General features: G+C 45.8%; 1 protein-coding gene across 1 annotated transcript; it reads right to left on the bottom strand.

Annotated features, from left to right (window-relative positions):
• Window positions 1-2136: 2136 nt before the first annotated feature.
• On the bottom strand, window positions 2137-15722 carry BDH1 (3-hydroxybutyrate dehydrogenase 1). The gene is made up of 7 exons (XM_059478937.1): window positions 15636-15722; window positions 14336-14467; window positions 11222-11294; window positions 9631-9741; window positions 7248-7389; window positions 5604-5756; window positions 2137-3965 (listed from the first exon to the last, which is right to left on the bottom strand). The coding sequence occupies exons 2-7, from the start codon at window positions 14416-14418 to the stop codon at window positions 3496-3498; spliced, it is 1032 nt and encodes a 343-aa protein (XP_059334920.1). The 5' UTR covers window positions 14419-14467; window positions 15636-15722; the 3' UTR covers window positions 2137-3495.

Here is a 15722-nt window from a genome sequence, read left to right as displayed (position 1 = left end):
GGAAGAGAGAGCCCTTCCTTCAGCCAGCTGGGACCAGACTGGAGCTCAGGTGTGTGCACCCCTACAAACTGACCCCTCCAGGCTCCCCAGCTCCTCCTGAGGGAGCAGAGGCAGCCTTGAGAGTACAGAGGACCAGGTGCCTGGCCAAGTCCTTTTGTTCTTTTCAGTTTTCAAATAAACCTGGGCTGAAGCCATTGCAGGAGCTGCAGTGGCACTGTGCAGGCAGACCTCGAGGGCTGAGAGTCAAAAGGACAGTCATGCAAACCCAGAGGGGATTAGCTTTTAATGAGCTTCTCAGGGCAAACCCTGAAATCAGGGGATTGCCAAGATCCCAGCAGGAAACCCCGCCAGCTTGCTGCCCTCCTGACCACAAATCTGCTGCCAACCTCTCCCAGAGTCAGGAAAACTTACACAGAAATGCTGGAACAGCTGTGGATGCACAGGAGCAGCTCAGCCATTGCCTCCCCATAACACAAAACCACACAGTTCTCTGTGACTTGCACTGCAGGGCAGCGGGACTGCCACATCTCCTCCAGCCCTGGAGCAGTGGCACAGCTCCAGAGCTCCCTGAGGCCACCTCATGGGAGAGTTCAGGAGCCTCCAGCAGAAATGCCATGTACATGTGAGTGCAGTTATCCCTGCTCAGCTTTATCCCTCTGGCTGGGAATGAACACCGTGCTGTTGAACACCTGCTACATTTGCTCCTGGGGTCTCAGAGCTAAACTGAGATAACCTGGCTGGGCACTCAGTATCCTCCTGTCCTGGGCTGACTTTGTGATGCTGAATTGGTCTGTTTAGCCCAGAAATAAGTTTTGTACCTTTAAAAGTAGATCTGAGAGTGTAAAGGGGGAGAAGGAAAAGTGGTGCAATGTCTGAGGTGGTTATATTTAAAAACATAAAGATAAGAGTGTTCAGCATTTCTTTTCACAGACTGTTGTCTGCAACACAGACAGTGGGAGAGAGCTCTCCTTTGCTTTTAGTTAGATTTTTTTCAGCTAGTTGAGGCAAAGAAGTTCCCCAGACTGAGGCTTTTCTATTTTTTGGAAGTGACTGGCCCTGCTCTGGACTGAAAGCCCAGAAAAACACAGGGAGCTCACGCCTGTGGCCCATCGGGGCTGGGACACTGCATTCCAGCACCAGAGACTGAGCAAGCTGAGCTACACACCACGAGAAGGACTTTCTGATTTTGCCATCTCTTCAGAACAGTGAGAGGTTTTATTATTTGATATTCTTCGTTTTTAATGTTTGTGAATACTTTGCTTGTTAAATACACAGGTTTTTTCCACTTTTCTCCAAGGAAATCTTCCCTGAACCAATCAGAGGAGGGGCCACTTGAATCTGCTTTCCAGGGGGACCCCTTTGGAACTTTCCTCCCAAATTGGCCCTAAACCAGGACACCTCCATACCTAACTCCATTGATTTGTATTAAAATCCAGCAGTAAAATCGGGAGCTAGCATCCCAGGTGGAATTACATGATTTTTTATGCTACTTAGCATCTTAAAAGCTAAATTTTAGACTACAAGAACTTCCCTTGTAAAGGCTTTTCTCTCTCTGCAGTGTCATCTGCAACAGACAGTGTTATCCAGGTGTTTTGCTCTGCTTTGCAATTCAGTCCTTGTGCCTGCTGGGTAGTTCATACTCATGTTTTGTCCCAGAGAAGAGTCCTTGTATTGGAAAACAAGGCAATATGCCCTGCACTCAAGATGTAGCTACCACTGCTGGGATTCTGGAGAAAATCAGGAAGGTCTGGAAACCAGCCAGTCTCTCCCGGGATTTGGGATCTGTCAGTGACCTGTTGTGTGCTACCCTGCTAAATCACTGCTACTACCCTCCCTTCTTCAGAGCTCAGTTTCCTTTCCTGATCCCTTAGGAATAATCCATAATAATCCTTTGTAATCTGCAAGAGTCCACTCCAAATGCAGGTTTAAGAGCTGTGAATACACAGAGTCCAGTCTCTGTCACGAGATGCAGGACACAGCTGGTACTCCTTGCAATCCCCAGTACAGACATGAAGGGCTCAAGACTGCAAATGAGCCCCTGAAAGAGGTGTGTGTGTAACAGGCATGAGCCTCACCACTACAGAATAGGAGCCTTCACCTTATATATTTCAAAAATAAAGAGAGGGAGCCTCTGAATTTTGTTACCATTCATGTATACATTTATTAAGCCAAAGGAGTTTGATCATGTCACAGTATGTTACTAGAGCACATGAAATCTTTTCTTTTCAACTTCACTAACAATGCTCATTAATTACTTTTTATTTTTGCCTTTCAAGCTTAAAAAAATTTCCTCTTTCTGAATTTCTCATGAAAGGTTCTTTTTTTTTCCTTTTCTTTTCTAAAAGTACAAAACAAATGTTTCTCAGATATGTAAACAACCATCATGGAAATGAGACTGCTCCTAAAGTTAACATTATTGTTATGGATGTTGTGATAGATCTATGTCATGTGGCAAGTATTTCAGCTCAGTGACTCCTTCAGTGGAAGTTATGATTGTTATCATCACCTGTGCTGCAGTACTGGAGGCCTGGTCAGGGTTAAGGCCCTTCTGTGCAAGCTGCTGTACAAATACTTGGCTGTAACTGAGGTCCCTGAAGAGAAGGGCATTCACTGTGATGTGACTGTAACCCTCTCTGCTCCATCTGCTCCACAACTGAGCTCAAGGGAAGCTCCTCTCCAAGCTAACTCTGGAGTTCATGTTCAGATACTGTGAAGAGAAGGGAAATGTCACTGCAGGCCAATCCTGACACCTGCAGTCCTGTGCGTAAAGCTGCTCACAGTTATGGGAATGCTCATATGAGTAAGGAACTCCTCTGGTGAAAGTCTGCAAGGTTGAGTCCCTGGGTTGTTGAACTCCTTTGCAAAAAAGCATGCAAGAAAAGCAGACTGGTTCCTTTTCTCTAGGGTTTCATCAGTGTAATTCTAAGAAAGAAAGGGATGGGGTCAGTTGCTCAGTTTCAGCACCTCGAGCATTTTGAGTTCTGATCCCCAAGTTAAAGAAGTCTCTGCTCTGCCTTGGGCTACTGTGACCAGGCCTGGAAAAGTCAGTTGGACATTCTTTGTCATGAGGAAGCAGTGGTTTGCCATTAGAGCATGGAGGGATTCTGTTTTATGGTGTGGAGGCTGCATCCTAGGCAGGAACTGTGAAGATTGTGTTTGGCCATCAGCAGAAATTATTCTGAAAAAGCTTCAGAGCAATTGCGGTTTAAATAATGATTACAGGTTCATATTTGAGGTGAAAAAAGAAAGGATTACATGAAATAAATAGCAAAAAAATCATCATCCCTGCACAAACATAACATATTCCTGCCTATGAAACATCCCTTGCAAATTACTGCCTTTTAGGTTATGTCAGATATTTAAATGAACCCTTTAGAGCTAAAATACAGTACTCTGAAATGAGGTTAGAAAAATTTAAAAAGGACTAATGGGAAGTGTGTACAAAGCTCTCTTTCAAACAGATTTCCCACCTGGATAGCTTATGAGCGTGAGGCCTCAGTAGACGTAGAGCCGGTCTGAGATGGCGGCGGGCATGTGGGTCATGATCTGCATGCGCAGCCACCAGTAGTAATCCATGGGGTGGTAGCGGGTGTAGGGGGTCGTGGAGGTGAGCGCGTGCGCCACGCTCTCGATGACGGGCGACGTGTCCCTGGAGCCGCTGTTGCAGTACGACTCCATCTTGCTGACCTGCTCGTCGAAGTACTTGCGGCCGTAGTCCTTGCGCACGATCTCGGGCAGCTCGTCCCACATCTTGTCGGCGATGGCCTTGATGCGCTCGGGGCTGTACAGGTTGGTGCCCGCGATGAAGTTGCCGGGCTCCACGATGCTCACCATGACGCCCTGCGGCTGCATCTCGTAGCGCAGGCAGTCGGAGAAGGCCTCCACGCCGAACTTGGTGATGCAGTAGGGAGAGCGGGCGGGGCTGCCCATCCGCCCCATCATGCTGCTGATGTTCACCACGCGACCTGGGCAGAGCACACTGAGCTGTGGTACCTGGCCTGGAGCAGGTACCTGGCACACACCACCCAACACATTCCTGAACATGCACCCACCCACCTGCCCACTGCCTGGCAGACCTGCTCATGTCTCTGCCTCAGCAGTGCTGCCCTAGGCAACGGCCTTCAGGTTTGTGCTCCTGACAGAGCCTGCACAGGGGGAAACAGGATTGCTCAGCAGTGTCGCAGACATCTTTTATGAAAAATCCTTTCCTCAGGACTTTTCATCCTGAGAAGACGAGAGGCCTCAGGAACAAAATGTAAACATTGATTATCTGCTGCTGTGGAATGCAACAGGTGGATCTTTGATTGGCCCATGTTGGATGTTTCTAATTAATGGCCAATCACAGTCAGCTGGCTCAGACAGAGAGTCCAAGACAGAGCCTTTGTTATCGTTCTTTTCTATTCTATTCTTAGCTAGCCTTCCGATGAAATCCTTTCTTCTATTCTTTTAGTATAATTTTAATGTAATATATATAATAAAATAATAAATCAAGCCTTCTGAAACATGGAGTCAAATCCTTGTCTCTTCCTTCAACCTGAGACCCCTGTGAACACCGTCACACAGCAGCAATTTGAACTGAGCCCTGACAAGTAAAAGCAGGAACAAGGAAAGGCTTTGGCACCAAAGCTGAGCTTGTTTGTTTGCAAATCAAAGGGCAGTGGTGGCTCAGAGTGTCTGCTTCTCAAAATGGAATAGATTGTTCCTGTACCACCAATGGGCAGAGCAGATTAAGTCCACTGCACTCTTCCATGTGACACCTGGGTTATGGCTCCAGGAACAGAGGCCTTTCTCCCTGCCAGAAGCCATCCACTTTGGCCAGGGAAAATGCTGGTAAGAGGCTGTGGGTGCTGTAGTCTAGGTAGAGGGTGGAGTTCTCTGCACTTTCTATCAGAGCTCATTGCTAAGTTGTGTTAGAAAGAGAAACTTTGGCCTCAGAAATGGATAACCTTCCGTGGTGGAAGAAGGGCTGCCCAGGCCACATCCAGCCCAGGTCTGCAGCACAGGGCAATATTGTAAATGCCTGTGGATGCCTCAAGAGTGAAAAATACTCTCATTTAGTCAGGCAGTAGGCCCTAACACAGGAAAGCTTTTGCCCCTTTATGCTGAGACCCATGCAAGCTCCAGGTCTGCAGGTCATTGCTGTACAACCCCCTCTTTTCCTACATCACAGGCTCCTAGAGTAACAGTGCAAAATAACAACTTCCCTGCAAGAAGCGTTTTGCACTGCTGCTGCCCACCCTGCCACAGCTGATTTTTATATAGCAGGGAGAAATGCTCCTGGCACTGTCATTGATTGTGAGCTGCAGTTTCTGAACAGGTAAAAGAAGATCTAATGGATTAGATCTTGTGTGGGATGTTGCAGGAGAAGGCAGCGCATATGGGAAAGAGAAAGAACAGGTTTTCAGGCCTGCTGCCTTGCTGTGTAACTCGGAGAGGTGAGGCAATCCGTGTGTCTGCTGGGGACCACACTGTGTCTCTGAGGGCAGGAAGGTGACAATGGTGCAGAGAGAAGTGCCACAGACCTTCTGGCCTCTAACACAGCAACATGTGGCAGGATGTGGGGCCTGCAACAGGGAGAGCCAGTCAGGAGCTCTGCCACTCACCCTTAGACCTCCGGATGAGCGGGAGGAAAGCCTTGGTGGTTCGCACGGTGCCCCACAGGTTCACTTCAGCCACCTCCATGTAGGTGTCCATGCTGGTGAACTCAACTTCCCCAAATGTGGAGATCCCAGCATTGTTGACCAGCCCCCAGAGCCCTACAAGACAAAATCAAGCACCATTAGTTGTGCTAATAGGTTATTGAACCACACAACAGAGCTTTTCATAATGACTTGTGATGGTGAAGACCAGACAGAAGAGAGTCCAGAGTGAACTTCAGTCTCCTGGGAAAACAGAACCACCGTGGAGATCTGCCTGTACCACCCACACTGCAGCCACAAAGTACTGTCAATGAGGCTTCCCAGGAAGTTCTGAGCCAGCAGAGAACTTCAGCCTTGTCTTAGCTGTTCTCCTTGCCACTCTATTTTTATCCACCACAAATTTTTAAAAGAAGCAAAATATATAATGCAAATAATAAGAATAGGAATGACCTTGTAAGAAACAAAAGACTAATTCTTTCAAAGTAAAAACCCCTCTGTCACCACAAGAACTAGAGTGTCTGCAGTGCTGGGAAGGAGGCATGGGTGAGCATGCATACCATGGCCTCTCCCTTTTATTCTGCTAAAACCAAAAAGGCAACAACTGAAGCTACCTACTCATTTGGCAATAAAATGAAAGATTTGAAAGGAATTTTAAATAAAATTAACTCATTTCATATAATACTCTAATTGTATAGGAAACATGCTGAGAAAGGTCTGAGAAAGGCTTCTGTCCATTGTTTAGAAAAACTCACTTTTATCTGTTGACTGACTGTGTTCAGATCTATGTTATCAGAATAAACTCAGGAAAGGCAACTTCATCCTGGCCTGTGCTTGAGAGTACAGAGCTAGAAAACTTAATTTATATAGAAGATTCATATGTAAAAATTAAATACAAAGAAAATAAAAAGAAATCCCAAACCAAAACATTACTGGTTGATCTGCTTAAAACAACCTTCTGTTGAATGTGGATATCCTTCAGGAGGAAAATGTACTTTAAAGGGTGGAAAGGTTTCAGAAATGTACGAGCAAAGGCAATTTTCACAGTACTGGAGCAGAATTTGCTGCTCACCTCAGTAGAATGAAGTAGGCAGGCTAAGAAAATCAGTACAGCTACCCCCTGAACTCTAAATGGTAGTATCTACAATAGCATTAATGATACCCAGCTGGCTTAATGGGAAATTCTTTGGAAAACCTCTCAAATTCCTTTGCCTTTTGAAAGAGTGGGGGACCCATTTCCATTTGTAATTCCCAATCTCTGGGCACGGGGCAGGTTTTACAACAGAAAGGGAGGCACAATGAACTTCAGTTCACAGGAACAAAGTACTAATCCCAGAGCCTTGAACACCACTCTGGTTTCTGCCAGTGTCCCTACAGGAGCTAGTGGAGAACAAAGCAGTTTTCTTTGTAGATGCTGTGTGAAGTGGGAAGCTCCTTTCTGACATGGTACAATATTCAAACAGGCCATTTGCTTTGTCCTGCTTCTCCTCAAAGATTTGTGTCCTTCAATCACATGCTCAGCTTTTGAAATACACCCTGAAAATGCTCTCAGAGCCCAGTCAAGGAAGCCCCTGTCCCTCTGCAGCCCCAGAGCCCATTGCACACACCCACCTTTCTCTGGGTCCTCGAGGCTGCCCTGCACATGCTCCACTGCCCGGTCCATTTCTTTGCTGTCACAGACGTTGAGCTGCACTGTTCTCATTCGATCACTGTTCATGGCATCCAGCTCCTTGGAGCCACCCTCTCCCTTGTCCTAGAGGGAAAGAAAGTGCTGGTTTCAATCTGGCCAAAGAGCTGTGCAGAATATCAAATGCCAACCATCAAACCAAGCAAAAGACTGCACAGGGCAGTCACAGAATATTCAGGACAGTCCTGCAGCCCTAGGAAGAAGGGGAGCAGACAGGACTGCAGAACACCATTCCTCAAGCATCTCCATCTGACCATGAGTCCTGTACCAAGTCAGCGGGTACAAACTGCTTTAACTTCCAAGAAAGCAGCCAGAGGTGCAGCAAGGCACCCAGCAAGCACCCCCTGCTCAGTACAAGCTCCTGCACTTTTATTCTGCAGTAAGGACATGGCATTCCTAAGAACTGTGCATGCCCTGAGGACACAGTGGCTCCCCAAGCAGCAGTCTGCTCCTGATGTGCAGGTGTGCTGTGAAAACAAACCCGTGGAAGTGACACTAAAATTTCAGAGTCATTTCCTCTATGTCAGGGCTAGGTCCAATATAGCCAAGCCAAAGATTATGTTCCTTATTTCTACCTCCACTTTTATCTAGCATCTAAAAACATCAAGCTTTTTCTGCTGCTAAAATCAGCACCGGCAATAATTATACTCTGATCAGAATTCTGCTTATGGTTTTGCTAGAGAAGCCTGTAGCACAGTGAAAAATCAGTTGGAGTTGTTTTTGTTCTACAAAAAGTATAATGGCCTGAAGACACATGGGAGGCCACTCAGCTAACTAAAGCACTTTCCAGTGTTTTTTGATGACAACTGCTGTTACCATTCTTGGCATGGCCACACAGATTTTGGAACATGGAGTGTTAGTTCAGCTAAAGAAGCAATATTTAATTACAGAGTGATACTGCAAAGCTTTCTGCTGATTTTTCTGTGAGGAAGTAAATATTGATCAATGTCTAAAAGATTTCTGGCATGCTGCTGCATGTCAAATTGTCAGAGGCCAAGATTTTCCATGAACATGCATTCAGTAGAAAAAGTACTGAAGACAACAAAATAGAAGGGAGGTTTCAGTAACTGTTATGTATGTCCACTGGAAATTGTGGCTTTTTAGCAGCTCAGACAGAAGAAATGAAACACATAAGTAACTTTGCAATTCTGAAGATTTTTACTTCAGTCAACATAGAGGCAGGCTATTACTTTAAACAGTGTTTTCTAAGTTTGCAGTGTTTTTATATTCTCTAATGTTGATCTTCAGTTACAAAAACCGAGTCGAAACATCTATCAAAAAAGTACTTAGGTACCCTCTGTCTGGATCCTTTTCAAAAGGCAGCAGTTTGTACCAAGTGCCCTGTTCTGCTGTGACGCCTGTAGAGGGAGCCCGGGTTAACAAATAAATCTTTGATTCAACACTGGGACACAAGACAGCTATCGAGACAGACACCTGTTTTGAAATATGCAGCAGAAACAAACTAATAATTTAAGCAAAACTTAGTAATAATGTAAAAAAATAATAGTAGAAAGTCGAAAAACATTAAAGAATACCTGGCAAATTCTCTTTAAACAGTACCACTATTCAAGATACGTTTATAGTGATGAGTGAGCTAAAAGATTAGATCAAACTAGCTGACCCACCCCAGGATATCCTGAGGGGTAAGTTTGTTTCTGTTAGGAAATGGCCGTGCAGCTAAAAAAAGTGCAGTGCTTCATATGGAGAGAGAGACTAAAAGTCTTTCCTGTTCTCCATGACCATCAATGCTTTGCCACACCAGGATCTCCTCCAGAGCATATCAAGGCTGTGTCACTGAGCTGTTTGTGGCCTGATTCTTCTGTCATTTGCACTACTGGGACTCCATCACACACCCAACCATTTCAGGGGAGCCTCAATACACATCATGGCATGGCTGTGCTCATGAACATAGAAAAATTTGCTCAGAACACATGCTACAAAATCACTGGTGGTTTGCTGTATTTCAAAATTAATCAAAATAAGCCCTGCATAAATATATACAGTGAGAGCAGACCAGACCACAGCCTGACACCAAACTTTGCTTATGGTTAAGCCTATAAAATTAGATTTTGGATTCCAGCTCTTCAGACATAGAACAGGCCACAATGTTGTGACATAAATAAGAACCTCCCTAGATACCATTCAGTCCTGGTTCTGCTCTGTGAAATTCAAACACCTGTGTCTTTCCCTGTACCAACCACCCTCCCACTCCTTGGCAGAAAGCTGTGCAGAGTGGAGAGGGAAGACTGGAGCTGCTATGTGTCACTGCACATGCCACAGGTGAAGAACAGTTTTTGTTTTCCCTACCTTTTGCAGGCAGCCAGCATAAATAATGAAACCTTTGCCATGCAGGTGCTTGGCCAAGTCAAATCCAAATCCTGAGTCACAGCCTGTTATAAGCACAGCTCTGCTGCCAATCTGCAAAACAAACCAGAACAAAATGCACTGCAATTGAGTATTTGATATCAGTGATTTGCAGCACACAGAATAAGTCACATCCTTGGCCAGGAGCAGTGTGTTCCAGGGATGCTCTCTACACTCTCTGCCTCCTGAACACAGGAATGACATTTTCATACTGAGTTCACTCCAGTGAGGCAGGATCACTGCCCTCCCAACGTGGAGGAGTTCATCACCTCTGGCGAACAGGCTTCCAAGGCAAACAGACCAAGCAAACCACCATGCTCTGGCAGTTCACATCCATCTTGAAATCTGAAAATACACCAGACAGTTCCCAAGTCATTCTCCCTTTATCAGGAACTGCTCCTATACGTTCAAAGCAGGCAGGAGTGCACTCTTGTGTGCATATAGCCCATAGGGCATAGAGAAGAGAGTTTGACTGAAGAAAGGATATAGTTTAATCTTTCTGACTGCTCACTTACCTTTCTCTCTCTAGCATCTAAGCCTTCTAGAGCTGGGTTCTAAGAGCTAGGAAGATTCAAGTGGGGTTAATATATGAAATTAGGACCAGTAGGTCATCACTCTTTTTGTCTGGTTGGGCTTTTTCAGTCTCCTTATTTTTCCAACTTACAATTTAAATGGAAGTATACCTCCTTCCCTCTCCAAATTCCTTGTTCTAACCCAAAGACAGACAGCAGTTAAATAATAAGCAGTTAAATAACAAGCTGAAATGGTGCATCAGACAGCCCAACAGCAACAATTGCACATCCAAGGTGCTGCTGTGGGTGTGATTACATAATAATTGCCTGCAATTCAGTCCGACTCATCTCTTTTAACAAGCTATAAATTTGGCTTTTCCCAGCATACCCAAGGACTGATCAGGGTGGAAGCTGGGTGGAAGCAGCAAAGGCTTCTCACACTGGAAGCCCAGCAGTGATGCAAGGATCACATCTGAGTTCCTCTGAAACTCTGTTCCAGAGTTATAGACCAAGTTGTGCATGCTCTAGCACTGCTTCAGTGCTGAGTTCTGTGCCACAAGACAGACAAGATGACAAAACATCATCCCTTTTGCCTGGCACTGCTCCTGGCAAGTCAGTATCTTCAAGGAGAGGGCTGCTAAAAAGGGCCACTCTCTTGATGAAGTGGTGAGGACACACTGATTTATTGGCATGTCTTTAAACAACTACTCTCCAGAAAGAGTGCTTTATTAAGAATTTGTCATGCATATTCCCTCCACTGTAAGGTGGAACATTAAATCTGCTGAGTGAGTTCCAAAAATAGAAAAAACCCACTTGTATGATTGTTTATTTCCATGCTTAGCAGCACATACCGTGCTACGTCAATGGAAGCTCGGTGCTAGGAAAGAATGTGGAGCATGCTCAAGAGGTCCAGCTTGCAGTCTCTCTGGCAAACTGGAAAGATGAGTTTGGTCACCAGGCTTCAGGGATTTTAAACCCCCTGCTCAGCAGAACTAGTTCCTGGAAGGCACAGTCACACTCACCTGATCGACTTCATTTGCATAAGAGCGGCTGCCACATGGGGACAACAGAGGGAGGGAAAATCTCTGCATGGGCCTGTTAAAAAACCCAAACCAACAGAACAGTCAGATGTGGAATATCTTATCCATACCCTGCTGCAGTAACACACACATGAAAAGGAATGCAGTGCTGCCTACATGCATGATGTAGATTGCCATTTGGAAAGACAGAATCTAGTCTATACTTCTCCTTACTGTGAGCCTCTGTGTTTCCTACAGTATGACACATTTGTTTCTCCAAAGACCTTGATGCTATTTCCAGCTGCAGAAGCTGTCTGGGTATTACAAAGTATTCTAAAATAGCTCCTGGTCTGGAGGCACAGAGCTGCTTTCACCCACAAAACAGGCAGTGCAGTGTTTGCATTTTCAAAGGCAACAACATCCTCACTTAAGATGTGCACAAAGCTGAGGTATGGGAAGTTATTCATTTGTCTGATGAAGGTATTCTGCTGTGGCTTTGTCTCTGACACCCAGCCTGAGGCTGAATTTGCTTGGATTTCTCTCTCACTCCTTTTACACACAGCTCCATCATTATTTCACTCTGGATGACACTTCTTCCCCTGCAGTGTCTACCCATTAAATACACTTAGATTTTACATCCCCTTTTTAAGCTAAGAAACACTGTCTTTGAGCAATACCTGCCATGCAGATCTGAAGCTCCTCCTCATAGTATGTGTGACTCCCAGAAGACAAAACATATTCACAAAGACAAACCAGAGCAAAGCAACAATGCCTTCCAGGGAATGAGATTCCATTTAGAAAAGCTATGTTACCCAGTAGCATCACTCTGTCTAAAGTCTTGTCATCATTCATCAAAACTGGGCCTGAACAACAAATCAAAGTGACCCCAACCTCTGTCCTTGTCAGTCACCTCTCTGGACTTTATCAGCTTTTTCATGTTTGTTTTGGGCACTGACATTGCCCTCCAGGAGCTTTTGGCCTTCCCTTGGACTTGCTGTGTCTCATCTACCCTCTGGCTCCTCCAACAGCATCTCTCCTTCCCAGAGCTTATCTTCCAGGCTGCTTTTCAGTTTCTAAGTAAATTTGCATAATCATTCACAATTATCTCCAGCTCAGACATCACAGGCTCTTGCAGGGTGACCTGTGCTACACTGCACAGCAGCTTGCAGATGCTCTGGCCTCTGAGCTGTATCTCAGGAAATCAAGGGATCTGCGAAGGCAGAAGCTTTGAACCAGATGGGAAAGAAGATGACACATTTAGGCAATGGTGTTCACTCACACCCTCCTGAAACAGTTAAGCTGTTTTCTAACTTAAGAGTGTCACAAGCCAAATCAGCTCTTGAAATAGCTATAGCAAACTTAATTGCTGCAAAGGTCAGTCCCCAGGCAGTGTGTTAACATCACTGACCTGCAATCCTGGATTGAAACTTTTACCTCAACAGTAAGATTCTTGCTGTGTCTAAAAGTGCCCAGAAATGTTCATAACATTTCTTACAGTTGAATGAACTTGGGTTTTATTTTTCAGTGCCATGTTTGACCCTGTTATTTCACTGCAGAGCACTGACTTGCTGCACTCAATTGACAATAATCTGTAGAGAATACCTACTAGACATTCTGCCTATCTGGACCTGAAGGCAATGGCAAAAGAAGAAGAGATGCTGGCTGCTGCTGAGCAGGAAAGTCATCAGCAGGAACAGCCAGGAAGTGATGTGAGTCCCTACATGGTACACTAATGTACCATAAGCCATTTTTGTCATTCTGCATCACTGAATTCTAGAGACCACAACAGAGACTTCGGAATGCACAGATGGTCCTCAAATTGAATTTGTGCTTGTAATCATAAACTGCCTTTTGTTCAGTTCCACCAAAAAAAGGAGTAATCAGCTTGAAGAGTCAAGTACAAAAATGCTGCTTTGGTGCATTAAGACCCTGGTAGAGTGGCAGCACTGCCTTTCAATGAACAGCTGGATTTCCATTGCAGGTTTAGCAACTTGTGGGGATTTGCAAATGCAACACAGGCTGGCCCTGAGTACAAGACACACAAAGCACAAATACACAGTAAGCAAAACAGAAGACGGAAGAAAAAAAAACAAGAATATGCTGAAAATTCTTTCCTCAAGTTAATAAAACATTAATTTGTATTTTTAAGGCCACAGCAGATTCCTGCAGGTGAACTGTGGTATATGTGGAGCAAACAGGAGATAAAAGACCTATGTCTGTTTGCACAGGAAATCTCTTAACAGCCTAGCTATCTCCAACACCCAGTTAGCAGAGCCACCCTTGACCATGATGCTGCTGGACACCTCTATCAGCAGCAGTAGAGCAACACTGGAGGTGGCAGCTCTTGTTTAACAGGCCATAAGCCCCTTCTAAATGGCTTATGTACAGTTAGAAGTACCACACTGCTGTTTGGGAGCCCTGCTCTAAAACAAAGCCAGGGAAAGCACTCAACTTGCTCTGAATTTTGACTAATAGGTTCCAATCATACAGCAATATAAATGTTGGGGTTTTTTCAGAGCTAGAAATTAGAATTAGATAGGCAATTTTCTGTTCATTTGCAGAAAAGAACCAGCTTAATTACTCAGCCCACCTCCATTTCTCAGTAAAACCCTCCCTCTCAACTTTCTTATTTCATGGCATTCGCCGCCTCTTTAATCACAGGAAGTCACAGAAATATATGACAGTTTCTTGCACTGAAGCAAGGCCTAGTTGCTGATATTCCAAAAAAAACCTCTTGATGGATACTGAATTAATGTTCTTTTTAACTGCAATGTAAAAAAAAAAAACAAACCAACATGTTGTCAACCCCTCCTTGCATAGAGTCCATCTCTGCTGTGCTCAGCTCAGTGACTGAGCCCTGGCACAGTTTGTCCAGGCAGGTTCTGGAGTACTCATTCATGGAGATACCCAAAAGCCACCTGGACACAGCTCTGGGCAAGCAGCTCAGAGAGGCCCTGCTTCAGCAGGGCAGCTGGACCACATGACCTTCAGAAGTCCCTTCCAACCTCAACCACCTTGTGACTCTGTAAATAAACTGTCCCACTGAAATCAAGTGAGTCTTTGACATATGCTTTACTCAAGATGTCACTCTTTCTTCTTTTCCACCAAGTTACTTACCTGAAGCCATTCCCTGGGTCCTTGAAATTCAGGGCTTTCACAGAGAAGTTCAAGAGAGGGCGGGACAGCTTGGTGGCCAACATGTTTTCAACTAGCACACTTTACCAAAAGCAAAACTATTCTTCCTTAGCTCTGCAACACAAGATAGCACCTCTGTTTTAGTTGCTCAATTATTTTGTAAGACATGCTGACTCCATGTATTTCAACAGGAAAATACAGTCCAAAGGAACTCATCTTCTCCCTTTGCAGTCCCTCACACAGAGATAAACAGCTCAACCTTCAGCCACCCAAGATGCTTTTAAATAAGAAAAAGCATTCTAAGTAAACTACCAAGCAAGGAGACATTTAAAGAAAATGTCAATTTCTCTTCTTTAATGCATCTTTAACTGCTTTCTCTGAAACAGGTAAAAATTAAGGTACTCATATGGAATATATTATTTCAAATGAGCTATATGAAATAACTTTGAACAAAAATATAACTTCACGTGACAGGTGATGGTATGACTGTCACATGTTATGTGACGTGTTTCCAAAACAATCCTTTGCTTTATAGCTAGTACAGCCACACAGTTAAAAATACATTTTTTGGTAATTAGGTAGCTGGTGATGCTGGACTAAGCACAGGGAACCACCAATAAACTCAATACCGAGTGAAAACATCTCAAGAACGAGACTTTGGTAAGGAAAATCAACTGAAATCATATTTATCTTGGATAAAAGTAACCCAAAGCACAAAAAACGTCTCCCAGTCCCTTTTATTGAAGCTGAGAGACGGTATCTAGTTGTTAGGGGTGGTTTGCATCTCTGCCGAAGGCTGGGCCGCCACCGCGGCAGCTTCGGGGCCTGCTGGGAACCAGGCCCGGGCTGGAAACCGGTGAAATTACCGCAGAAAGAGCAGCGGTGGGCACCGAGATGGGGAGGGAGGGAGCGGACAGGGCTCAGGAGGCTCGCTGGCCCGGCTAATCCTCAGAAATCCCGGTGCTTTGATCCAATTCGGGAGCACGGCGGTGTCCCCGCGGGTTTTGGTGAGGTTTGCAGGGAGAGGGCGAGGCCGGAGCTCCGCTGCAGGTCCCGCCGGCCCGGCCCGGCCCGGCCCCTCTCCGGGACGCGGCTGCCGCGGCCCCAAGAGCGCTCACGGCCCGGCCGAGGCACCGGGGGGCGCGGCCGCCCGCGCTCGTGGCGGCGGCGGGAGAGGCCGCGCAGAGATGCCCGCGCCCCCCGCGGGCAAGGTCACCGTGCGAGCCGGCTGCCAGAGCTCCGCGGGGCCGCCGCGACCCACCCCGCGCCACCCGCGCGTTACCTGGAGCCGGCGGGAGCCGGGCGCTGCTGCCGTTTGAATGAGGCTGGGCCGGGGCCGCGGTGCCGGGCGCGGCGGGAGGCGGGCCGG

The sequence above is a fragment of the Ammospiza nelsoni genome, chromosome 10 (assembly GCF_027579445.1).
Source record: "Ammospiza nelsoni isolate bAmmNel1 chromosome 10, bAmmNel1.pri, whole genome shotgun sequence".
Taxonomy (NCBI): domain Eukaryota; kingdom Metazoa; phylum Chordata; class Aves; order Passeriformes; family Passerellidae; genus Ammospiza; species Ammospiza nelsoni.
Note: the sequence above shows the minus strand (reverse complement) of the source record. Positions and strands in the feature narration are given on the sequence as shown.

Coding starts and splice junctions, on each gene's coding strand:
- BDH1 (XM_059478937.1), bottom strand. CDS start 14,418: ATGTTGGCCACCAAGCTGTCCCGCCCTCTCTTGAACTTCTCTGTGAAA. Junction 9,742..11,221: donor ATGCAAATGAAGTCGATCAG/GTGAGTGTGACT, acceptor TTTGTTTTGCAG/ATTGGCAGCAGAGCTGTGCT. Junction 3,966..5,603: donor GCTCATCCGGAGGTCTAAGG/GTGAGTGGCAGA, acceptor TGCTCTGCCCAG/GTCGCGTGGTGAACATCAGC.